We start from the raw sequence: 25,272 nt of genomic DNA on the forward strand, positions 1-25,272 counted from the left end.
AGCCTTGCGCCAGCTGTTACACCAGAAAACTCCTGTGGCGCTGGTCTGAGCCGCCTGCTCCTCACCTCCCCAGCCACTGCCCTTCAGCCACTTCACGTTCCCACATTCCTTTGTTCCAGAAGGGAGCAGAAATTCCCCAGGTTGTGTTTTTTTTTTTAAATTTTATTTATTTATTTATTTGAGAGCATCAGACACAGAGAGAAAGACAGATAGAGGGAGAGAGAGAGAATGGTCGCGCCAGGGCCTCCAGCCTCTGCAAACGAACTTCAGACGCGTGCGCCCCCTTGTGCATCTGGCTAACGTAGGACCTGGGGAACTGAGCCTCGAACCGGGGTCCTTAGGCTTCACAGGCAAGCGCTTAACCGCTAAGCCATCTCTCCAGCCCTTGTGTTTGTTTTTTGTTTTCTCAAAAATATAGTCCCACCATGTAGCCAAGACTAGCCTCAAACTCACTATTGTAGCCCAAACTGGGCTGACCTCAAATTCACAATCCTTCTGCCTCAGTCTCCCAAGTACTAGAGTTACAGGTGTATATCACAATGGCTCCAGGTCAAGATGGTCTGACAGGAGTTGGGGAAGGGGGAATAAAATAGACTAGAAACCAAATTTACTAACTCCTACCTTAGGACAAGGTTTGGTTTGATATGAGAGAAAGGATGGAAAAGTGGAAACAGTGGCTATGGGAGTTTCGACTGAACTTAGATTATTACAAGAAGTTGCAGTCTTCAGACCTGACAACGAAGAGCACTGCCCTTGGGGACGAGGGTGGGGGTTGGGGTAGCTGAAGTGGAAGATCCCAGGGACCCAGCTCCCACCAGCTCTGCTTTTCTTTCTAGTCTCACACTTCGTCATACTTTTGGATGACGCCTGACTTGGTTCCAGGAAGCATGACCCTAAAACCGTGGGCCTGAGGCAGCTACTACAAGGCCAATGTCAGCGAACCAGGGGAAGGAGGATCTGAGGGAAGGTGGGGCATGGCAGGACCTCGGCCACGAAATGAGTTGAGATTCGGCACCCCCAGAGGCATGATCAAAGTAGTAGGAACCTAAAGGTTCTTTATTGATGTGCTTGTTAAGCATTTTCCTGGGAGGTTACTTAGGCCAAGAGTCAGCTGCAAAGGCGCAGAGGCTCCTCGGTGCTCATTATGGGGCTGAGCTCGTCAGCCAAGGCCATCAGATCAGTCACCAGGTTGTCCAGAAGCCCATAGACCTGGAAGAATGGGACAGATATCAAAGGCAAAGGTTCTGCTCTGCTGGAAAGATTGCTCAGTGGTTAAGACACTTGCCTGCAAAGACTAACGACTGGATTCAATTTCACAGTAGCCATGTAAAGCTAAATGCACAAAATAGCACATGTATCTGGAGTTCGTTTGTAGAGGCTAGAGACCCTAGATCGCTCATGCTCTCGCTCTCGCTCGCGCTCCCCTTGCAAATAAATAATTTTTTTAAAGGCACATGTTAGCCAGATATGGTGATGCACACCTTTAATCCCAGTACTCCGGAGGCAGAGGTAGGAGGACTGTCATGAGTTCAAGGACACACTGAGATGACATAGTGAATTCCAGGTCAACCTGAGCTACAGCAAGACCTTACCTCAAAAAAAAAAAAAAAAAAAAAGGAACAAAGCACTTGTCAACTGTGCTTTAAGAGAGAGAAATAGAAAGCCAAAGCTGTAGAGTTTCTGCAAAATTTGTATGGCTGCAAGTTGGTGTATTTTTCAAGCCTGGAATGGGCTTGGGTTCCACCCCAATTCTAGGCTGGCCTTCCAGAGACCAACTCTCTTTCCTCAGAGATCACAAGATCCACATGCTGAAAGGTTTCTAAGACTGAGCCCTTCACTGGGGTTGGACCACACAGCCTGAGCACACTAATTCTTAGTATCTGAGCCAAGCAAGAGTTTATACTGCACAGTCGTCAGAGCCCTGAAATGACTTTCTAGACCCCATCATCCCATAGAAAGCTCAATGATGTCACCAGCAGCAAATAGAAATCCTGGTCAAATGAGATCTGGAGTGTTCCTACAATGCACAGTGATGTAAACCCAGTTCCCCATCAGAGGCAGGCAAAGCATCACTGTGACACATATTGAATGTGGTTTTTGTGGACCAGTCATCCAAAACCACAGTAACAAAACAAGAACAACCCAGGGACATCTTTGAGGGCCTTAAGACTCTTGCTTAAGGTCAGCTCATGATGACGTCTTCCCAGTACTTCCTCTGTTTATATTCGTTTAAATGTGAATTGTCCTCTCAAAGCTCATGTTGAAATTTGATTCCAGATGTAACAGCATTGAGAGGAGGTAGGACCTTTAACTGGTCTTTGAGTCATGAGGACTACCCTCCTGGAGGAATTAATACCTCTATAACAGTGTGAATTCTAGTTGTTTTTAGAAAGCAAGGCTTGGGCTGGAGAGATGGCTCAGCAGTTAAAGGTGCTTGCTTGCAAAGCCTGATAACCTGAGCTCAGTTCTCCAGTACCCACATAAATAAAGGCAGATGCACAAAGTGACACATGGGTCAGTATTTTGTTTGCCATGCCCATAACCCACAACCCACTTTCTCTCTGTATGTCCCTTTCTCTCTCTCAGATAAGTAAATAAAACTTTTTGTTGTTGTTGTTTTGTCTTGTTTTTCAAGGTAGGGTTTCACTCTACTTCAAGCTGACCTGGAATTCACTATATAGTCTCAGGGTGGCCTCAAACTCATGGCGATCCTCCTGCCTTTGCCTCCCAAGTGCTGGGATTAAAGGCATGTGCCACCATGCCTGGCAAAAAGAAGAAAGAAAACAAGGATCCTTGTTGGTTGCTCTTTGCACACGTGCCCGCTTGCCCTTCCACTTTCTGCCACGTGTTAAGCAGCACACAGCTGTCCCCAGCACCCAGCGCTTAGATTTCCCAGTCCAAAACAAACTTTTCTTACAAATTACAGACTTACAGTGACAGAAAGAGGACCACGACAACCCTTGTGATGCACTCCTAAGGAGCACATCTGTCTACCCAGCGTACCTGAGGGGAGGTGAAAGTGGCTTTATAAAGAGGAGGCCTTCGTTCCTGTCTGTCCCTAGAGTTTGGTTTCCAAATAAGTGACCCTCAGAAGCACAAGCCGAACCACATCCCTGCTCAGTCAGAACTCTGCATGACTCCTCTGGTCACTCAGAGAAAACCCCACAGGGCCTGCCTGCGCCCCCCCCCCCCCACGCACGCCCTGTCGCTTGTGTCAGCGGCTTCCCTCTGCCACCTGTCCACCTCTCCTCCTCTCTGTAGAGGGCACCTGACAGAGCAGGCACTTCTCAGCGGAATAAGGGAATGAGTGATGCAGGTGTGAAGGGAGGGAGGGAGGTGTGGCTGCTCGCTCTTCCCTTCACCTCAGTTTGCAGCCTCTGGGTGTATTTGTCCAAGACCAAAGGATCGACGGTGGGCTCCTGAGACGGGGTGATGATGTCAGGGGTAGGATCTTCTGAGGAAAGCCTGCTCCGGCTTACAGACTTCACTACTTTTTTGTCCTCTTTCACCTTCTGTTTCTTGCTATTGGCACGGTCCTGCTAGGAGAGATGGAGTCTCACACATGGCCTTCAACAGCTCCTGAGGGAGTCTGGAGCACGCTCCAATAGCAGCTCTCTGGGAGAGCTGGGCATGGTGCTGAAGTGGCTGCCCACCTTCCCTGGCCCCTCCATGGCTCTCCCCAGCCCCACCCAAGGTGCAGACCAGGTCCCCACATGCCTCTTTCCCTGGATTCTTGGCCCCTTTTTTATTGTCTTTGTCTCTGATTCCCAATTGCTTTTTCTCTTGGGTGGCCACTTTCCGCTCCTCCTTCCCAGCTTTCCCAGTGGTCACCTTCACTTCCGTGACGTGAGGGGACTTTTGATCTAAAGGTGGGTGAGTTGAAGACAAGGTAGCAGGCCCACTGAGACCTGGACAAATCCAAAGGCCTGTGGCCAGGCCGAGGCAAGATGGAGGGGTGATAGCCTTTTGTGCCCTGTTCTCAGCAGCTCTGGGAGAATTCCCACAGGCTCAACTCAAAGCGGAGGGAGCCCTGAGGAAGCTTGCATTGAGCCCTCACCTCCCCCGGTCAGGCGCATGACCTTAGACCATCTCCACTACAGCCATTTAAATTCTTTGAGACTCCACCTGCAAACTCGGAGACTGGGCTGGGGAGCCGGCTCAGTCAGCAAGCATGTACATACGCATATGCCACATGCACATGCAAAGCAAACCAAACAAACAAGGGGACTGCAGTATGACGGTCACTAAAGTTGAAGCTGAGTCTCAAACCCCTGGCAACAGGGTAGAAGGTTGGCTGGGGAACACGGCTGGGGGCTCAACCTGACGAAGTGTCTAGCGCAGGGGACAGGGAGAGGGCTGGCGAGGACAATACAGAAATGCGGCCTCAGAATTGTCCAACCTTGCTCTTCTGGAACATCCAAATAGACTGTCTCCCTCTCAGGCAGGCCCAGGAGAACCCTCAGCCACATGGAATGGCTCACCAGGCCGTCAATCACATCTCTCCACAGCTGCAAACTAGAGGGCGAAACACACCAGGCAAGACTGCTCACCCTTCGGCCGTCCTTGAACCTCAAGAGGCTCAGGTGCCTCAAGGCCTTTAAAGATCTCAGTGCTGGGAACCGCCGATGGAATGCCATGTCGCCAAGCAGCCCGCATCCTCCCCGCACTGTGCCAGTGCTCACATGAAGGTCTGGCTTCCCTGCGTCAGCAACCAAAAGACACGGCCTGGGACTTGGGTCAGGAGGGCCTGTATGAGCTCAGTCCTGCTTCACAGTCTAAACCCCAACCTACAGCCCCAGCAAGACTTAATTGAGTTCAGCCCCGCGGGAAGGGCTGAGCTTTATATGAGATTTCCAGCATGAGGCTCCTGGGGCTGTGTTCGAGGCCTTGCAAAAGACCCCCAAGCCTATCCAAGCAAGTTCCAAATAAGCAACGGGGAAGGTGACCACGGAGAAGCAAAGTTTTCAGTAAGCCTTCTCTTCTCAGTGTCCTGTGCGTTCTCCTTTTGTCCCTCTTCGGCTCGCTGAGGAGCAGGAGAAGGGGAAGGGGAAACACAGCCAAGAATTTACTCTGCTGAGACCAATCCCCAGAGAGCAGCTGGCCGCTGGGTGGGGGTGGGTGGGGGTTGTGGTGGGTTCCAGAGCTTGAAATATCAGCATCCTAAACTCAGCCCCTTGGGGTTCTAGGCAGGAACCCTGTCCAGGTGCTACCAAGGGAAAGAGCTGGGGTGGCTCTCTCTTGGGTGGAGGCACCTACCACATCTGGTACAGAAGGTCTGACTGCAACGGCTTCTGTTCCTGGCACAGTTCCAAGGCTGCCTTGTTGAGCCGGATTAGGGCGGCCTCTCTCTGGGGCTCCTCAGGGAGGGTCAGCACTACCTAGTGAGGGCCATGAGTACCATGGGCAACCATTCTGCACCAGGACTCCAAGGGTCCCTGTGATCTTTAGCGATGGGCATGGTGACATGGGTTGAAGTGGCTAAGGACCAGGAACCAAGAGCCATGAAATCTTTCCAGGATGGGAACTTGCCACCTCTCTCAGAAATCTATACCCATGAACCCCTTTCTCCAAGGTTTTACATGGTCACAGATGGAACCACTCCTGCACCATAGCCACTCATAAAAAAGACTAGACTCACTGGGTGTGGTGGTGCATGCCTTTAATCCCAGCACTTGGGAGGCAGAGGTAGAAGGATCACCATGAGTTTGAAGCCACCCTGAGACTACATAGTGAATTCCAGGTCAGCCTGAGCTAGAGTGAGACTCTACCTCAGAACCTTCCCCCCGAAAAAAAAGACTTGACTCAAAAGATCACTTTTACTGGGCGTGGTGGCACATACCTTTAAACCCAGCATTCAGGAGGCAGCGGTAGGAGGATCACTGAGCTCATGAGTTCGAGGCCACCCTGAGACTATATAGTGAATTCCAGGTCAGCCTGAGCTAGAGTGAGACCCTACCCCAAAAATCAAAAAAGGGGGGGCTGGAGGGATGACTTAGCAGTTAAGGTGTTTGCCTGCAAAGCCAAAGGACCCAGGTTCAACTCCCCAGGACCCATGTTAGCCAGATGCACAAGGGAGCGTATGTGTCTGGAGTTCATTTGCAGTGGCTGGAGGCCTTGGCATGCCCATTCTCTGTCTCCCCCCCCCCCATTCTCTGTCAAATAAATAAATAAGTAATCACTTCCTCTGGGCCCTCGGAAGGTCTTGTGTCTGCCCACAAACTGTGGGAGGTTTCTGGAGCTGACCCCACTGGTTCCAGGCAGAAGCAATGTACACAGTTATTGAAGGTTATTCTCCACCAACCCCTTCTGGGTCTCAGAAGCACCTTTCTGAAGTCCTCCAGACAGAAGTTCCACTTGGGCAAGGGCAAGCTTTCCCACTCCTGAGGTGTCCTTGTCCTCTCCATGTCTGGGTTCTCCTCCACCAGAATCTTTTCCATGATGCTCGTCGGTAAAGAATTCTTGGTGCCTGTGCCAGGCTTCTGAGACAGGGAGGCAGTTCGGGAGTCCCCGAGGGCCTCCATCTCCTGCCAGGGAGGCGAAGGCTCCAGGATTGGATGCGTGAGGTTCAACTGCCCAGTGTTGGCCAAGGCCGCTGCCAGCTGGGACCTTAAGTACCGGGGTTCCCCCTGGTTTGCCTGGGTCTCCTCAGCCTTGAGAGGCGTGGTTATATACTGGTCCCATAGCTGGCAGAGGTCTTGTACCACTTGATGCTGGTAATGCAGCTGCAGGTGAAGTGAGTGAGCACAAGTGAGGGGGAGACTGGCCAGGATACCCCAAACCTATGTCAGCCACTGTAGTTTCTCCCATGCCTGAGGGCACTAACTAGAAGGCAAAGAGGAAGGTAACTGGTGCCACAAGGGCTCCCTACTTCCCTTTCAACCTGGCATCACCGATTTAGTCTTTTTTTTAACATGTGGGTGTGCAAGAGAGGCTAGGTTTGTATAAAAGAGCTTATGATGCTCTCTGGTCCCCACCAAGAGTCCACCCTCTTAAGAACTGTCTTGGGTTCACTCTTTAACCTCTCTGGGCCTCGACTTCCTCAGTGAAAGGCGAGGATGTAAACAGCACCCATGTCTCTTGGGATTGCTGTAAGAAGAGCACGAATTACTCATGGAAGATTCTCTGCACAGACCCTGGCACGTAGAAGGGTATGCCATTGCAATCACCCAGCGCGCACACAGCCACTCTCATACCCGAGGATTCCTGTGGCGGAACAAGTCTTCCTCAGTGTGATAGGCATCCATGGGGGACGCAGTGCGCTCTGGAGTCAAGATCCCCCTCAACAGCTCCTGCAGCACGCTCTGCACAATGGTGACTGCCTCATGGGCAGACAGCTTGCTCTGGGGGAGGAAAGGTGGCACAAGATGGCAGCCTAGGTACTAAATGCCCATGCATCCTCAAAGAGAGCCACATCCCTCAGGATGAAGGTCTGAGTTCCTGCCTGAATATTAGTCCTCTTTGTTTGCACAGACACCTAGGCCAAGGCTCAAAAAACCTTTTGATCTCTCCAAACATCCTGCCTGCCCCCCATGAAAAAAAGGACAAAAGGCATCTAGCAGAGGCCAGTCCCAGAGGACAGCCATTCTTATGTATCTTCAGATTCCCAGCCCCCCTGGTAAGGAGAAAGAGCGAGGGGCTGGAAAGATGGCTTAGCAGTTAAGGTGCTTGCCTGCAAAGCCAAAGGACCCATGTTCAATTCCCCAGGATCCACATAAGCCAGATACACAAGGTGGTACATACCTCTGGAGTTCATTTGCAGCAACTTAAGGCCCCAGTGCACACATATTCATTCATTCATTCTCTCTCTCTCTCAAATAAATAAATAAAAATAAAAATAAAGCTGGGCATAGTGGCGCATACCTTTAATCCCAGCATTGGGGAGGAGGCAGAGGTAGAAGGGTCACCATGAGTTGGAGGCCATCCTGAGATTACATAGTGAATTTCAGGTCAGTCTGGGCTACAGTGAGACCCTACCTCAAAAAAAGTAGTTTTTAAAAAAAGAAGGAAGAGTGGGACAAGGTTAAGCACTGTTGAGAATGGTAGTAATGGGGTTGGAGAGATGGCTCAGTGGTTAAGGTGCTTGCCTGCAAAGCCAAAGGACCCATGTTCAATTCCCCAGGATCCACATAAGCCAGATACACAAGGTGGTACATACCTCTGGAGTTCATTTGCAGCAACTTAAGGCCCCAGTGCACACATATTCATTCATTCATTCTCTCTCTCTCTCAAATAAATAAATAAAAATAAAAATAAAGCTGGGCATAGTGGCGCATACCTTTAATCCCAGCATTGGGGAGGAGGCAGAGGTAGAAGGGTCACCATGAGTTGGAGGCCATCCTGAGATTACATAGTGAATTTCAGGTCAGTCTGGGCTACAGTGAGACCCTACCTCAAAAAAAGTAGTTTTTAAAAAAAGAAGGAAGAGTGGGACAAGGTTAAGCACTGTTGAGAATGGTAGTAATGGGGTTGGAGAGATGGCTCAGTGGTTAAGGTGCTTGCCTGCAAAGCCTAAGGACCCAGGTTTGATTCCTTAGTACTCACCCAAAGCCAGATGCACAAGGTGAACACACACGTGTCTGGAGTTTGTTTGCAGTGGTTAAAGGCCCTGGCATGCCCATTTTCTCTCCCTCTCTCAGATAAACAAATACAATATTTAAAAAAAAGAATGGTAGTGAACTTTCACCTGGCCTGACCATATGATGAGTGTCAAAGCCACCAGGAGAAGGGCATCTCTCAATGCATGGGTCCTACAGTCAATGAACAAAGCAAATCTGACATTATCAAAGTTACCTTTGATCACCACTGGCTGAGCCCCAGCTGCGGTAGCTGGCTGAGTCTAGAGGGTCTCAGTGAACAAAAAGGCATGGCCAGAGACAGCCACACTGGGGCTGAGAAGGTGCAGTAGACCCCGGTTCTCATCTCACAGTCAACCCAGGTGGCCGCTTATGGAGTGGGGTACCTGGGAGGCTGTTTAAACTGTTGTCTCTGGCCTGGAAATCTTACCAGTTCAATGCCACTGCCATTCCACGGCAGAGTAGCAGACCAGTGACCAAGACACACCCCAGCAAGAGAACTCTGACAGCTACATGAGGCTCTCAGAAGTACTTTCGTGAACTCGGCATCTTAGGGCTCCATCCCATTCCTTTCTAACTCAGGGACTGCAAGGTGGGGCTGCTTACCCATCTCCTACATCACAAAGCCCTGGCTAGTGTTTGTTAAGCAAAAGTAGTTACCTAGTTATGTTTGGGAAAAGGAAAAAACCCACCTCTGTGGACTAGGGCGATGCTCAGGGTAAAGTGCTTGCTGCACAAGCTGGAGGACCTGAGTTTGACTCCCCAGCACTCACGTAAGATGCTGGTGTGGCAGCCACACACCTGTAATTTCGGAGCTGGGGAGGTAGAGACAGGTGGATCCCTATAGTTCGCTGGCTACCTAGTCTAGCCAAACTGGTGAGCTCTAGATTTGGTGAAAGATCCAAGGTGGGGGGGAGACACTGGGTGACTGGGTGTGGTGGTGCATGCCCATAATCCTAGTATTCAGGACATGGAGGCAGGAGGATTAGAAACTCAAGGTCATTTTCAGCTACAAAACAAGTTCCAGGCTAGCCTGATCTACATGAGGTCCTATCAAAAGAAAACACACACACAATATATGGAAAACAAAGGAGGAAGACTCCTGACATTGGAGAAAACAGAGAACCCCAATGGTGTCCCCATGGACGAAGTCACGGGTCCCTTACCTTCAGCAACTTCCTCTCATCTCTAAAAATGTCCTGGGTAAGGGAGATTGCATGGAGAGTGACCTGCAGGACAGCACCTCCCAGAAGGATGGGGTGGGTCCTGAACTCCCAAGATTCCCTAAAGATGCCAGCAACCAAAGACTTGAAGAAAAAGGTGAACTGTTTCGTTTCCCCAGGCAGAATTACACCTGAGAGGGACAGAGACAGAGATTTTGAATCAGGAGGTGCTGGCTGAACCCCCAGCCTGCACATGGAGAGTTCACTGAGGCCCAGCTTTGGTGGGTGACCAGCCCGGCCCTATGACTGTTCCTATAACATGTGACTTTGAGGATTCAAGTCGGGAAAGTTCCAGGCAAGCAAGGACAGTTGGTCCTACTGGCCCTAGGTCTGTGCAAACCAGTAACTGAACCAGAGAGCATTTCTGTTCCCTGATGGCTTCCCCTCTCTGAGGGCTCAAGAGTTCCCTTGTTCTGTCAACAGAAGTGCACAGTAGATCACACACTTCACAGGAGAAATGGGAGGGGCAAGGCAGGAGGAGGGGCTGGAATATCCTAGGAGTCAGGCAGTAGCTGGATGCCATGCTGATGCCATACCGAGGTCTCTCAGACACTGAGGAACAATGGAGAGACAGCTGGTGAGGAGAGCATCTTTGGACTACCTTCCCGGTTATTAAAGTAAAACCGCTGCATCCTGTTTTTCTTCAGGTCTCGGAAACAGTCCTGCTGGGGTTGCCGTCGCCAGTCATACCAAATGGCCACAGTGCCGTTATTGACCACCGTCAGGTCTGAAGATGTTTTCTCCCCTTCAAGAGTTTCAAAGGTCAAGCGAACACCAATTCCGATGCTTTTCTGGGGAAAGAGGGGCTATGAAAACTGTCCTGACTAAAGGTCCTGGCCTAGCATGATCAACTCACTCCAGTTCACCTGGGACTTCTCTGGAAGTCCAATATTGCTGGCCCTCCCTGACTAGCAGCCCTGAGTGGTTCAAACACCAAGAGTATCTGTCTCTAAGGTTACCACCGAAAAATAAGAAAAGCCGGGCGTGGTGGTGCACACCTTTAATCCCAGTACTTGGGAGGCAGAGGTAGGAGGATTGCCATGAGTTCAAGGCCACCCTGAGACTACATAGTAACTTCCAGGTCATCCTGGGCCAGAGTGAGACTCTACCTCGAAAGCCCTCCCCCAAATAAAAAGAAGAAGAAGAAGAAAAATAAATTTTATACTCAATGCTCATTTCTGCTCTTTAGCATCTAAAGAATATTCTAGAAGCTTCCTATAGCACTATCTGTGTTAAAGAGTTTGATTATTTACCTGCTAGGGGGCTAGGTACAAACTTGGTAGCTTGTGATACTGTTTTCAGCCTTGTGATTTCATTCTTGCTCAAGTTAGTGTTGCTGGTACCATTTTCAGACATGCAAAATGTGTGATCAGATAAAAACACAAGCAGGAGACCGTGTGGACTCCTCGTGACTGCCACGGGTCACCTGAGAGCGGCACCCACAAGGGAGGCCCTTCCGGCAGGTGTGTGAAGGTGAAGTCAGTTACCTTGTCCTCTGGGTTACTGCCTCTGATCCAGCAAGCTGGTTTCCCACAGAACAGCAGTGAAGGGCCAAGAACAGGCATGGGGACCCCCTCAGGGATGCTGGTCAGCGAGTCTCTGTAAGAAAAACCAACAATTTAAATTTCCCACAGCTGAACAGTCCTACCACTTGGAACCCTCCGTGGAAAGACATGGCCAGTCCTGCTTTGGCTCAGCTTCCTCCTGATCCATTCCTCGAGGCAGGAGCTTCTTAGGGGCAACATGGACTCTTCAGGCCTCCGTCCAGGGCCATTCTCTGTACGTGGCCATAGGAAGCTCTGAGGAGCCTACATAAGCACTTGAGCAATGTCTGAGACGTGTTTGTTAGGAGATAGTTCTTAGGAGAAAGATGGCAGCAGGAAGCTAGCAGAGATACCGGAATGGGCTAGGGAGGGAGGGGTGGACAGCCACTAGTGTGGCTGGGATGCAAACGCCCCCATTTCAGTTTTAGAGAGGAAAAGCCTTCCCTGTAATGCTAGTGGGTGCCAGGGGAAACAGGCTCTCCAGACTCCCCCTGAGGTGCACACTTAACTCACAGGTGATCTGTGTCTTCAGAGGAGCTCTCCTGGTCCTTTTCAAATGTCACACCCTCTTCTACTGTGACAGACGAGAAGGGCTGTCCATGGCCCACAACCTCCAGGCCATCAATATCCTCAGGAGAGGCAAAGAGAAGAAAGATGATCTGGCTGGGACTGAGGAGACGGCTCAGTTAGTAAAGCACTTGCTGTCCAAGTGTGAGGACCTGAGTTCGAGTCCCAGCACCCACGTAAATGCGGGGCACGGTGGTGTGTGCTTGTAATCCCAGCACGTGGGAGGCAGAGACAGAGAAACCCTGGGGCTCCATGAATAGCAAGACTCACTGCAGCAGTGAGTTCTGGATTCACTGTGAGACCTTGTCTAAATACATAAGGTGGAAAGCATGGAAGGAAACATCTAAAGTCACTTTCTGACCACACACACACACACTTGCACCCACATTCAGAACATACATACACATATGCATGCATGCACATGCACACACACACACACACACACACACACACACACACAAAGATTAACTGGCTAAAGGAAGCAAGCACCCTCAGGAGTCCCTGGCTGGGGCGTAGAGGCATCACCAACCTGCGGGCTGAAATCCAGCTCAGCAAGGATGCTCTGTAGCTCCTTCCGTCGGTAGACTAGAAACAGACTCCGGTCCCAGGTGTAGCGATACCAAGCATCCTTCTGGGCTGATAATCCTAAGGTGGGGTCGGAGGGAGACCCCTCAACCCAGACTGCCATCAAGGACCCCTCCCCACCCTCACACACTGCTCAGGAACCCTGAGAACAACCATCCCAACGGCTCTTCTGAGAGGGATGGAGATGAAGGAATCCAGCTTCCGTGAGGCAGCTCCACGCTGGTCCACCAGCCCCACGCCTCCTCAGAAGACCAACAGAACTCCCACAGATTAGCTACTAAATAGCCAAACTTCTGGATTACAGTAACAATAACAAGAGAAGCTATTTTCTGTTGAGTGCTTAACAAGGAGTCAGAACCTCTTAAATACCTATCATGTTTCATTTAACCCTCTCATAACCCTGTGGTAGACAGTCAAGGGCCAGAGCCAAATATCTCACAGGAGTTCAGAAAGCCAGCACAGCTAGGACATGAAGACGTGCAGGCTGGAGGGCTCTAAGATATGGCTATGCCACAAAAGCACAGTGCCAACCACAGATGCAAGCTATGCGTGCCATTTCAAATTTTCTAGATGCAGCTTTGAAAAGGTAAAAAACAACCTTTTGGGAGATTTATTTTAATATAGTTTATTTAACTTTATAAAAAATATTGCTACCCCAGGACTGGGGGGATGGCTTAGTGGTTAAAGGCTCTTGCTTGCAAAGGCTGCCGACCTGGGTTTGGCTGGGGTTCAATTCCCAGTACCCACATAAAGCCAGATGTACAAAGTGGTGCATGCATATGCAGTGGCAAGAAGCCATGGAGCTCTCTCTCTCTCTCCTCTGTCTCTTCTCTGTTTGCAAATAAATATCACCATTCCTACATGCAATCAATACGAAAATTATTTATAATTTTTTTGTCAAATCGGAAAGAGTCCTTCACAATCCACACTGATAGCTCAGCTCTATGCAGACTAGTCATATTCCAGAGACTTGACAGCTGCATATGGCTCAAGGAACCTCTATAGCCATGCATCTAGCTACCCTGCCTTTCCTCTACTCCATCACTGTTTTACAGAAGGGGGCCTGGACCCAAGGAAGGGTCTAGGACTTGCGCTAGGCCACAGTGACCAGGATTTGGTCCCCGGTGTGTCTCTCAGCAGTCGCCAGCACGCTGCCCCACCTGCTGTACCAGACCCCAAGAAGCCAATTGGTTCAGCCTTGCTCCTCACCCGTCTCCACCTGGATGCAGCGGGGCTTTCTGATGTGCGTGATGGGCTCCGCCAGGCCCTGCTGAGTTTTGGTCTTGGTCATGAGCAGACCTGTCATCTCATCTCCCAGGTAGTCGAGTGGATTCCAGAACCCACTGGTCTTATTATACCCCTGACAAGGAAGGACAGAGCAATGAGGTCACCTCTGTAACCGGGTCAGGGGGTGCTGAGAGCCTGGGAAGACAGGAGTACCACAGACCAAAGGCGTTTTGTGCCCTGAAGGCAGAAAAGAGCTGCCTACTTTCTTGTTTATAGGATGCTCTTCAGAAGCCTTTACTGTCCCCAGAAAGATGAGGTAAGCTAGCCTCGATCCAGGTATCCACTGATGTACTAGCACAAAGCATGGTGGTGTGGCCTTGCGGGTAGCAAAAGCTCGGGTCTAAGCCTTCAGGAGACAAACATCGAGACTCACGGAGTGGTACCACCACATGCTGAATTATTAAAGTGACCGGGCGTAACACCCAGTAATAGAATAGAATAGAACAAAGGCCTCGAGGGCTTAACATGGCTTGGCAATGTGATAGGTTGTTTTCTCCCCAGCTGTGCAACCTGAGACAAGCCACTTCCTCAGTCCCCAGCCCACAGGCACTTGGGAAGGGCGTCCTCACTTTCCTGTCATGCTGCGTTGGAAGTGCACGATCAATGAGCTCCCGCTCCTCCTGGATCTTTCTGTAGGTTTCTCCAGCATTCATCAGCAGCTCAGCGACCGGCTTCTGCAGGTGCTCTGGAGAGCAAGAGAGAGGCAAGAGTGCAGCTGCCAACCACAACACGACGCATGGGCCCTGGCACTACGCATGGAGCAGGGCACTCGTGGGGCTCAGCTCAGGGCCCATGGAGGCTTAAGAAAAGCAAGAAGCTGTCAGGAGTGATGGCAGGAAGACGATCAGCCTGAGCCCAGGCCCTGGGCAGGTGCAGGAAGGAAAAGGCTCAGGGAGAGCCTCCGGGCCAGATGGAAGCCAGGTGGGGGTCCTGTCAGCTCTGCTCACCGCTGAGGGCTTCCTGCTGCTTCTTCCACCCAGAGACATGGCGCTTCCAGTTCTTCAGGAAGTTGTGCTGAGGAGGCGGGGCCCAGGGGGGTCTCTTCTCATCCTTCTGAACCTTTGGCTTTGGTTCTGCTTTTGCCGAGATGAGAGTCATCACGCAGGGCTGTGTGTGCATCAGCTCCGCAAGCTGGAAAGTACAAGACGGTCCCGTGGAGGGTGGTGAGGAAGCTCTGACCCGCGCCTCCAGAGGTTTCTAGATCCCAGCTCTGTCCCCATCTGTGGAGAATCCTTCCACTTCAGGACCTCTGGGTGACAAGTGACAGGAAAATCACAGGAATGGGGCAAGGGGGCTGAGGAGCACTCTCAGCCCTTTACCCCAACAATGTTCAGCAACTTTTAGTAAGGCTCCCTTCTTCACAACTGGACCTTTCTCCAGGGTGACTGAGCCACTTTCGCTTGACCTCACATCCCCTGACACCTGTCCAGTGCACGTTCTGAGTCAGAGAAGCACTGTGTGACAGGAAGGTGGAAGAGGAAACAGAGGGGATCCACTTCCTGCCACCGAGGACTTCAGCAGACCAGTTTCTGGAGAAGGGGAAAATAAAGTCCACACAGAGAATGAAGAGCGGGGCCCAGAGCCCTGCTGCCTCCTGGGGTTCAACCTACCCAGACCCAGGGGTTCCTAAGGCAAGCTCTGAATTTCTTATAGCAAATCCCCGCTGCTTGACTTTGCAGGGGACATACGTAAAAATGTCCTCAGTAACCTCTCAGCCCTTACAAACAAACCTGGGTGTTCCCTCGAGCAAGTGCAATTCTCTTAAAGTCCTGGAGAGTCCCCAGGATGTGGTGAGGAAGAATCTTCTCACTGCCATAAAAGTTATTTACAGGACCTGGGAGGGCAAAGGGAGGGAGACCGACAAGCTGTCAACGTTTCCATGGAGTCCATGCTTTCTTGCCAGGCTGACCCACGCATGCAGAGCCCATCAGTGCCAGAGCCAAGAGGAGCATACCAGAGTAGTCTATGGGCTTTGCGGCTACATCTGGGTTTGTAGGATGTGCTATTAAGTGGCAGACTTTCCTGCTCGAAACCTTGGGTTTGAGCTTTCGGATGATAAATTTCTGGGAAATGGCAGGCTTATGGCCTGTTTCTGTAGGTTGAGGAATGTGTTGCTAAAAAGGAACAAAACAGAATTCCACATGAGATAAGAGAACACACTACCCCCTGCATTTGTCCCAGTTCTTGCTGGAAGCTAACAGATCCACTTCTCCAGTTCCACCCATATGTCCTGTTCAGGAAACGCCTATGAAACAGATCTGAGACTTGGGCACCACCAGGGGCTGATTGGGCAGGAGTGGGGGTATGACAGAGGGGAGGGGTAACATCGGACAAGCTTCCAGACAGTTGAAGTGAGACGTGGCTGACGGGAAAGCACAGAAGCTGAAGGGAGCTTGGCCGTCTGTGCACATCTCTACTCACACTGCTTGAACCCTCTCTGCCCCTGCGAAACGGGCACACTGGCCCCATTCAAGATACCTTGTTGTCTTGTGGATCTAACTGAATCTCGGCAAGGCGAAAACACAGCCCTGTAAATTCCTTCAGATGCCAGAGTGGAAGGATGTATATTCAGTGGATTATTCCCCCCACGGAGCTGGGGACTCTCTGAGGCTAGGAAGCCCGTGGAGAGAAAGTGGGCATGGCTAGTGTTCCACCTATCATAAGCTGGCAGGAAGAGATGGCAGGAAAGGGATCTTGAATGGCAGCCTCACCTTCTGCAAGTCTTCCTTCTTAATGGCCAAGGCAAGAATGTCGTCTCCTTGGAGAACACTGATGACAGGCTCGGGCTCTTCCTGAATGGGGGGTGTGGGCTGTTCAGCAGCCTTCGCTCGCTTCTTTTCTGAGAGCAGAAAGTGACATGTGCTTGAAGAGCTCCCTATGTACATATAAATACGCCAACAAAGACAATGCACCGAGGACTGGGGACGCGGCTGACAGGACACTTGCTGAGCATGTGTGAGGCAGCGAGGCGCTGGCTTCCATCCCCAACATTACAAATCAATAAAGTAAGCCAGGAGTGGTGGTACGGGTTTGTAATACCTGCTCTTGTAGGCCGAGGCAGGAAGACGGCCACTTTGAGGCTACATAGTAAGATTCTGATTCAAAGAAATGAAGCCATGTTAGAATGCACAGTGGAGGGCCAAGGCAGCCACCTGGGCAGAATGGCTGAGGCTGTCGCAGTGGGCAGAACTTTGCTGGGGTGGTGAGCTTTCTTTAAGGGCTCTGCTGCCCACTCCCCTGGCCTACCATAGTGACTGAGACTTCAATAGAAGCTGAAATCAAAAGATGGTCTATTTCAAACTGTGTCATTTACAAGCTGGACAACCTTGGGTACATCCTTTAATGTCTTTGGACTTGCTTTCTTCCTCTTATAAAAACAGGAAAAAGCCAGGCGTGGTGGCGCACGCCTTTAATCCCAGCACTCGGAAGGCAGAGGTAGGAGGATCGCTACGAGTTCAAAGCCACCCTGAGACTACATAGTGAATTCCAGGTCAGCCTGGGCTACAGTGAGACCCTATCCTGGAGGTTAAAAAAAAAAAAAAGATTAAAATGCAAGGGCTGGGAAAGGGGGCTGGGGAAGAGAACATTCACCACCAACCCTTTGTTTCATATTATTTCACTTAATAATGGCTGTATCAGTGGCTTCTATATGCCAGGCACCATGCTTGGTCCTGGGAAGACCGGGACCAAGTCTCAGTCCTCAAAGACTGCAATAAAGCAAGCTCAGTCAGGGCTGGAGAGATGGCTTAGCAGTTAAGGCGCTTGCCTGTGAAGCCTAAGGACGCAGGTTCCACGCCCCAGGTCCCACGTAAGCCCGATGTAAAGGTGACACAAGTGTACAAGGGGCCAATGCGGGGCTGGAGGCCCTGGCACGCCAATTCTCTCTCTCTCTCATCTCACGTAAAAAAGGGGGTCTGGAGAGATGACTTAGTGGTTAAGGTGCTTGCCTGCAAATCCAAAGGACCCAGGTTTGACTCCCCAGGACCCACATAAGCCAGGTATACAAGGTAGTGCATGTGTTTGGAGTTTGTTCATAGTGGCTAGAGGCCCTGGTGTGCCCATTCTCTCTCTCTCTCTCTCTCTATGTGCCTCTTTCACTCCCTCAAACAAATAAATTAAAAAAAAATTTAAGCAGTATGTTGGGCTTATCTCAATTAAAAAAAAAGCAGACTGAATTTGGGGTACTAGAGGTTGCATCCAGAAGGCCCAACCCAGACTAGCGGATGTCCATGGGTACTTCCTAAGGAGGTGCTGTTTAAACCAAGAGTGAAGAAGGGACGAGCAGCCTGACAAAGTGGCAATGGGAGACAAGCCTTCCAGAGGGAACGGCATGAAGACACCTTGGAGGCCAGAAGGCGGGGGAGGGGGGAGTGGGGGGGAGGGGTACACCCTCTGGAACTCAAAACATGTGTTATGAAATCGCTGCAGCTGAGCAAGGTGGGAGGTGGTGAGCAGGATGGCAAAGGGAAGTAGGAGCCACCTCAGGACAGCTCAGTGAGCCGTGCAGAGACTTAGGCTTTCTCGAGAGGGACCAGTGGGCAGGGACAGTCCAAGGGACAGGATGGAGGACAAGATTATTTGCAGTGATGGATGACAACAGTGGCTCATGGGACTGGAGAGAGGCAGAGAACCAACAGCTGAGGTCTCTCAAGTGGCAGCCAGAGCACCGGACACTGACAACACAGGGGGCAGAAGTGGCCACTCTCTGACGAGGACACACTCTGGCTGCTTCCCGAGAGGTGGCTTAACTCTTTCAACAGTACACCTCATTTCTCTGGCTGGTAAAACCATCCTTTTCCCTGCACTTGAGAAGGGTTTGATGTAAGGCCCTATACAAAACAATCAAAAGAAAAAAATCTAAACCCAGCCTTCAGGGCATTTAAAACAAAATTTGGTTTTATGTACTGTTCCTCAAAGTGCTCTAATCTTTAAGAGACCAAGCCACTACAACATCAAGGCAGGGGTTTTGGTTTACACAATCAAACTCGTTTTTTTTTAAAGGAAATGTCCACATAGCAGGTGGTTTTGTTAAAAAGGTAGAACCATTTCAAACATGCAGTCTGCCAGCCACAGTCCCTTCTCCTCCCCAGGAGAAGCGGCTCAGGAGTGCCTGTCTATGAAATGCACACACGCAGACACACGCAGGGCCCAGCTGCCTGACCCGGCTCTGGTCTGATCTGCCACCACATGTGGAGATGCAGCCTTGGGTTTTGATTTTTCTTCTTTTCTTGTTCCTTTTCCTTCCTTATTTCTTTTTCTTTTCTTTTCTTTTTTTTTTTTTTTGGTTCTTTGAGGTAGGGTCTCACTCTATCCCAGGCTGACCTAGAATTCACAATGTAGTCTCAGGCTGGCCTTGAACTCACAGAGATCCTCCTACCTCTGCCTCCCAAGTGCTGGGATTAAAGGTGTGCACCACCATGCCTGGCCTCCTTCCTTTAAAAAAAAATGGGGGTCTGGAGGGACTTCTTAGTAGTTAAGGGATTTGCCTGCAAAGCCAAAGGCCCCAGGTTTGATTCCCCAGAACCCACGTTAGCCAGAAGCACGAGGGGGCGCACGTGTCTGGAGTTCATTTGCAGTGGCTGGAGGTCCTGGTGTGCCCATTCTCTCTTTCTCTGTCAAATAAATAAATAAATAAAAGATTAAAAAATATTTTTTTGAGGTAGGGTCTCACTCTAGCCCAGGCTGACCTGAAATTCACTGCATAGTCTAAGGATGTCCTTGAACTCATGACAATCCTCCTACCTCTGCTTCCTGAGTGCTGGGATTAAAGGCGTGCGCCACCACGCTCAGCAATTTTTTTTTTTTATTTGCAAGTGTGTGTGCGGGCACACCAGGGTCTCTGGCTCCTGTAAATGAATGCCAGATGACTGTCTTGTGTGTGTCATGAGTGCTGGGGAATTGAACACAGGCCAGCAGGCCTTTAACCACTGAGCCATCTCTCCAGTCCCTCTTTTTTGTGAGATGGGGTCTTACTCTGCATCCCAGGCTGTCTTGAACTCACTATGTAGACCAGATTGGCATTGAACTCATGGCAATCCACCTGCCTCAGCTTCCTGAGTACTGAGATTACAGGCCTAAGCCACCATATCTGGTTCCCTTGCCTTCCTTTCTTCCTTCTTCCCTCTCTCTGTCTGTCTGTCTCTTTCTACACAGGGATTTGCTATGTCACCCAGGTTGGCCTTGGAACTTGCTATTCTCCTGCCTCAGCCTCCTGAGAGCTGGACTTCCGGGCCTCAGTCATCCTGACTGGCTGGGGTTCTGATTTCGACTTCCCTCTGCCTTCTATACAGACATCAAAATGGGTGGCAGCCCACAAGAGAATTGCTACCCGTTCAAGGTCTGCTTTTAGAAATGCTTTGGTATGATTTTTTTTTTTTCCAGGACATTTGTTTCTTCCGCCCATCACCTTGGGTGCTCTCTACATCTCCAGGGACAAAACATCTCCAGATGTGTCTTTTTCCTGATGGATACAGAATTACTGGTGGATAGAAACATAAACTTTCAACGCTGCTTAAGATTTCTGGGGGCCAGAGCTCTGCCCCTCTCAGTGACACAGAAGTTGATTTGTCACGGTTGATTGAGACTGAAGCAGCTCATTAAAACTCTGGTGGGAGGTTTATCCGAGAAGGTTGTCTTGAATGCAGCATAGAAAATGTCCTGTCACTGTGTACAGCCGTTCTGCTCAACTGCATCCCCATTAAAACAATACACACATTTTATTTAGTTTTATTTCTTTATTTGGTCTTTCAAGGTAGGGTCTCACTCTAGCCCAGGCTGACCTGGAATTCACTCTGTATTCTTAGAGTGGCCTTGAACTCATGGTGATCCTCCTACCTCTGCCTCCCGAGTGCTGGGGTTAAAGGCGTGCGCCAACATGCCTGGCATGATATGCACATTTTAAAGTTAAGTTCATCCCACAGAATAGTCACCAAGAGCCTTCAATTTTTGTTGTTTTGCTTTGCTTTTGAGACAGAATCTCACTCTGTAACTCAAGCTAGCCTCAAACTCACTCTTTAGCCAGGCAGACCTTAAATCTATGACAATACTCCTGTCTCAGCCTCCCAAGTGCTGGGATTACAGCTATGAACCACCATGCTCAGCTCATCAAACACTCTCTATGTGCTGTGAAAGGACAGAGAAAATAGTATAAAGGGTTATAACATGGGGGCTGGGGAGACTGCTCAGTGATTAAAGGCACTTGCTTGTAAAGCCTACAGGCCTCAGTTTGATTCCCCAGTACCCAATAAAGCTAGATGCACAAGGTAGCACATGCATCTGAAGTTTGCTTGCAGCTGCAAAAGGCCTTGGTGTGGCCATAATCTTTCTCTCAAATAAATAAATCCTTTTTTAAAAAATTATGTATATTATTTATTTGAGAGACAGAGAGATAAAAAGGCATATAGACAGAGAGAATAGGTGCACCGGGGCCTCCAGCTACTGCAAGTGAACTCTAGATGCACGCACCACATTGTGCATCTGGCTTTATGCGGGTAGTGGGGTATTGAACCTGGGCTGTTAGGCTTTGCAGGCAAGCATGTTAACCACTGAGCAGTCTCTCCAGCCTTGAATCCTCGAATTTTCTGTCTAAATGTTATTTCCAGTAGCATTTGTTTGTCTTTTTGCTCAGGATTCAGAGATCTAGGAGGTGACCGAACACATGATATTGGAGAGGGGAGAGTACTGTCCCAGTGCTTCTGAAAAAGTTCAGAGAAAAGAAAAAAAAAAGAGCAATTCTTGCCTGCTAAGTATTCTATTTAATCTCCCTCCCCCACCACACACACTCTGGTGCATGTTCTTAATTCAAGGACTATTTAACAAACTGAATTCTTCTGTTATTAAAAATAAACACGCAGTGAAGAAAATCTTTCCTTGATTTGTTTACAGCAGAAAGTTCAAATGGGATTAAGGTCACAGAGCAAGGAGGAGAGCAGGAGGCAGCGGCTAGGAAAGCCCTTGACTGCCCTTGGGAAAGGGAGCCGATTATTTTTCCCTCTCTCTCTCTTTCTCTCTTAACTATTAAAAAGTATGTCACGAAACAGCATCCACTTTTTATACCACGAAGAAGCATGAAAGAAAACCATACCCCAAAGCGACCAAGCTCGAGTTAGTATTCCGGGCCTCCCAGGGGACTCTGCCAACTCCCATCCTGCGCATCTCTTCGGCATGCTTCTGAGGCTGCCCACCCCAGGCCCCCAGGTCCTGCAGGAGTGCAACCCAGACTTTCTGAACCTTGCACATGCGGGCCTGACCCCTGCCTTCCTGCACAGGCCCCTCTGGCTCCTACGCTCATTGGCCCATGAACTCACATTGTCCCGCAAGCCTGGAAAAGCAAGCCCCTCCTTGCTTTTCCCCTTTAACCTGCCAAACATGTCAGCTACTTCAGAAACCCCTCTAGGCCTGGGTCACAGGGCTCTGAGTGTCCCTGACCCTGATGGGACACCTGCGGCAGGTTCCTTTGGTCTTTTTTTTGGTCTCTGGGTCTTTATTAGACTGTTTCTGGAGGGCTTCAGTCTCACGACACTCTATATGTATACTGTCACACATGTCAGGCTCTCCGTGAATAAAAACGGGTGGGGCTGAAGCTCAGAGGCAGAATAATTGCCCAGCACAGGGCCCTGAGTTCCATCTCATCACGGGGGCAGGAAAAAGGGAATGTGTTGCAAATGGAAAGATGGAAGTAGTTGTGTCTGGTGACTTTCCACATTCACATTAAAGCAAACAATTGGGGGCTGGGAGTGTAGCTCAGTGGGTAGAGTGTTTGCCTAGCATACATGAAGCTCTGGGTTAGATTCCCAGTACCACACAAACTGGGTATGTTGGCACACACCTGTGATCCCAGTGTTCAGGAGGTAGACGCAGAAGGATCAGAAGTTCAAAATCATCCTCAATGAGTTAAGAGGCCAGCCTGGAGACATGTGAGACCTCATCTCAAAAAACAACAAAAATAATTTTTAAATGGGTATTCCAGTTGTGGTAGCATATGCTGGTAGGAAATTGCTGAGGAGGCAGAGGCAGGAGGATCAGGAGTTGGAGGCCAATTTGTGCTACACATTTGGGCTGGAGAGATGGCTTGATGGTTAAGGCACTTGCCTGCAAAGCCAAAGGACCCGGGTTCGATTCCCCAGGAAACCAGATGCACAAGGTGGTGCATGCATCTGGAGTTCATTAGCACCCTTCTCTGTCTCTCTATCTGCCCCCTTTCTCTCTCAAATAAATAAATAAAATTAAAAACATTGGGTATGAAGCCGGGCATGGTGGCACACACCTTTAATCCCAGCACTAGGGAGGCACTCGGGAGGCAGAGGTAGGAGGATTTCTGTGACTTCGAGGCCACCCTGAGACTCCATAGTGAATTCCAGGCCAGCCTGGGCTAGAGTGAGACCCTACCTCGAAAAAAAAAAAAAAAAAAACACTGGGTATGTAACATAAGGTTAGAAAGGGCTGGTGGTAGGAACATGTAGTCTGTAATTAGTAAAGTTGGGCTTTTTTTTTATTGTTGTTTGTACGTTTTTGTTTTTCTCTCCTGGATTTTATCCGAGCAGGGCCTATAGATGACAGCCACCCCAGCCCCCAAAACTGGGTGTGCAACGTGTTTCTTTATTGTTGTTTTTTGTTTTGGTTTTATTTGTTTTATTTATTTATTTATTTATTTGCACTTTCCTGAACTCCTCTTTGCAAAGACTTATTTCCTGAACCCCCCTGTCCTTAAACGGCTCCCTCGCTCTGGACACATCACCCATCCTGCCACCTTAGCCACACCCTCAGATATGGTCAGAGGTGGTCATCTCTCACAACTGCCCAAGGCTCCCTGCCACTGACCCCTGAAGCCCCACCTCTCTCTGTCAGTCACCTGCTTGCTAAATCTCCATCCCCAAGGCCCAGAGCGCTGTCCTCCCTTCCTGGGTCCTACAGCTCAAGTCCCAGTGACCCTCACTGCACCCCCCCCACCTCCGCGCTGGCTCCCGGTCCCCACCCCGGCCCAAAAGCATCCTTCTCGGTTCTCCGGAGCACCCAAGGCAGCCAGCGCCAACCTTTGACGTTCTCCGCGGGGTCCAAGAACCTGCCCGTTGGGATTCTGACGCGGGATTCCTTCTTGATGGTCTTCATGGTGCCGCTCCGGGCCTACGAGCCAGAGCCCCGCGCCGCCCAGCCCCAAGGCCAAGTCGCCCAGCCGCGGCCCCCGCGACCCCGCCCGCCAGCGGCGTCCTTAGCAACCGGCGGCCAGCGCGGGGGCGCGCACGCGCCGAGCAGCTCGGGCGGGAACTGCAGGGCCGGGCCGGGCGCGCGCACGCCGCAGGCGCCTCCTTCTGCGCGCAGACCCCCTCCCAATGCCCGGGTCGGGCCCGTGACGTCACAGGCCGCACGTGCAAGCGCCGTGACGTCACCGCAGGGCTAGGGCAACGGGGCCAGGACCTCTGCTGAGGGGGAGGGGGGACAGGACGGCTGCTGCATCCCGCACCCCAGACCCCGAGTGCTGATCAACCTCCACCCCCTCCCCGACTTTCGCCCACCCCCACTCACCCCACTCAGATTCGTCTGACCACGTCTGGACCGCTTCCCCCTGGTTTTAGGGGCCCCAGCACCCCGTCCCCAGCCTCAGACCTGCCTGGCCCAGGCTCTGCAGCCCCCTAGGCCTTCCGTCATTCCCCGGGCAGAAGTGCGAGCTTGAAGCACACTGCCTGTCTCTGTCCTTGAGCTGCTGCCCCTGGTTCCCCACAAAGTAGCCCTTGTTAGCTCAAATAAGGTATCTGCTTTATTATTTTTATTTTATTTATTTGAGAGAGAGAGGAAGAGAGAGAATGGGCGCACTAGCGCCTCTAGGCATTGCAAACGAACTCCAGACACGTGCACTACTTCGTGCATCTGGCCTACGCGGGCCCTGGGGAATGGAACCTGGATCCTTAGGTTTCGCAGGCTAGTGCCTTAACCGCTAAGCCATCTCTCCAGCCCGGCATCTGCTTTATTATCCTCCTCCCCACAGCCCTAATGCATTCTGTCTTGTCTTTGAGGGTGCTCCCACTGCTGGGCACCTCTCCAGCGCCAGGGCCCTTCTCCACAGCCCCTCTAGACCTCACTGCTCATGACTGACACATCCTCCAAGGTGGCCCCGTCCTGAGGGGGCACAGACAGGCACCAGCCTCCCTCAACCGCCGGAGAGTCTCCAGTTAAGTTCACTCCACGTAGGGCACATCCGGAGGGTGCTGTTTCAGGAACCTTCCAGGAAGCAGGTACTGGGATGGAGATAGAAGGGAGAGGTTTGTAGCAGGAAGAGATGGGGTTTAGGTAATGAAGTAAGTGATTGATGGAGAAAGAGCTTCCTTGGCAACCATGACCATCTGACAATTTGCCCTAAGAGTCTTGCGATTTTTTTTTTTTTTTTTGAGATGTGGGGTCTCGTAACTCAAGCTGCCTTCAAACTGTATGTAGCGAAGGCTGGCTTTGAGCCCCTGATTCTTCTGCCTCCACCTCCCAAGTATTGGGGTTACATGCATG

General features: G+C 50.6%; 1 protein-coding gene across 6 annotated transcripts; it reads right to left on the bottom strand.

Moving 5' to 3' along the window:
• Positions 1-1,029: 1,029 nt before the first annotated feature.
• On the bottom strand, positions 1,030-23,946 carry LOC101595329 (MYCBP associated protein). 6 transcript variants are annotated; one of them, XM_045157931.1, is made up of 19 exons: positions 23,811-23,946; positions 16,491-16,618; positions 15,734-15,893; positions 15,510-15,613; positions 14,727-14,910; positions 14,349-14,464; positions 13,702-13,852; positions 12,437-12,552; positions 11,854-11,969; positions 11,284-11,395; positions 10,398-10,587; positions 9,740-9,927; positions 7,194-7,340; positions 6,324-6,722; positions 5,257-5,378; positions 4,400-4,515; positions 3,718-3,863; positions 3,363-3,536; positions 1,030-1,209 (listed from the first exon to the last, which is right to left on the bottom strand). In XM_045157931.1, the coding sequence occupies exons 1-19, from the start codon at positions 23,884-23,886 to the stop codon at positions 1,108-1,110; spliced, it is 2,847 nt and encodes a 948-aa protein (XP_045013866.1). In that variant the 5' UTR covers positions 23,887-23,946; the 3' UTR covers positions 1,030-1,107. The 6 variants fall into 6 exon arrangements, with proteins under 6 accessions (XP_045013866.1, XP_045013865.1, XP_045013864.1 ...); XM_045157930.1 differs by having other exon boundaries at positions 3,363-3,539; XM_045157929.1 differs by lacking the exon at positions 4,400-4,515 and adding an exon at positions 4,551-4,699 and having other exon boundaries at positions 3,363-3,539.
• Between the last annotated feature and the right edge of the window lie 1,326 nt (positions 23,947-25,272).

The sequence above is a fragment of the Jaculus jaculus genome, chromosome 9 (assembly GCF_020740685.1).
Source record: "Jaculus jaculus isolate mJacJac1 chromosome 9, mJacJac1.mat.Y.cur, whole genome shotgun sequence".
NCBI lineage: Eukaryota > Metazoa > Chordata > Mammalia > Rodentia > Dipodidae > Jaculus > Jaculus jaculus.

What these genes read in the sequence shown, in the direction of transcription:
- LOC101595329 (XM_045157926.1), bottom strand. Translation starts at nt 23,886, where the DNA reads ATGAAGACCATCAAGAAGGAATCCCGCGTCAGAATCCCAACGGGCAGG. An exon ending in GCAGTAACCCAGAGGACAAG is followed by an intron (nt 10,588 to 11,283) that starts GTAACTGACTTC and finishes CTCTTTCCCCAG; the next exon opens with AAAAGCATCGGAATTGGTGT. An exon ending in GGTTCAAGGACGGCCGAAGG is followed by an intron (nt 3,864 to 4,550) that starts GTGAGCAGTCTT and finishes ACCCACCTTTAG; the next exon opens with ATCAAAAGTCCCCTCACGTC.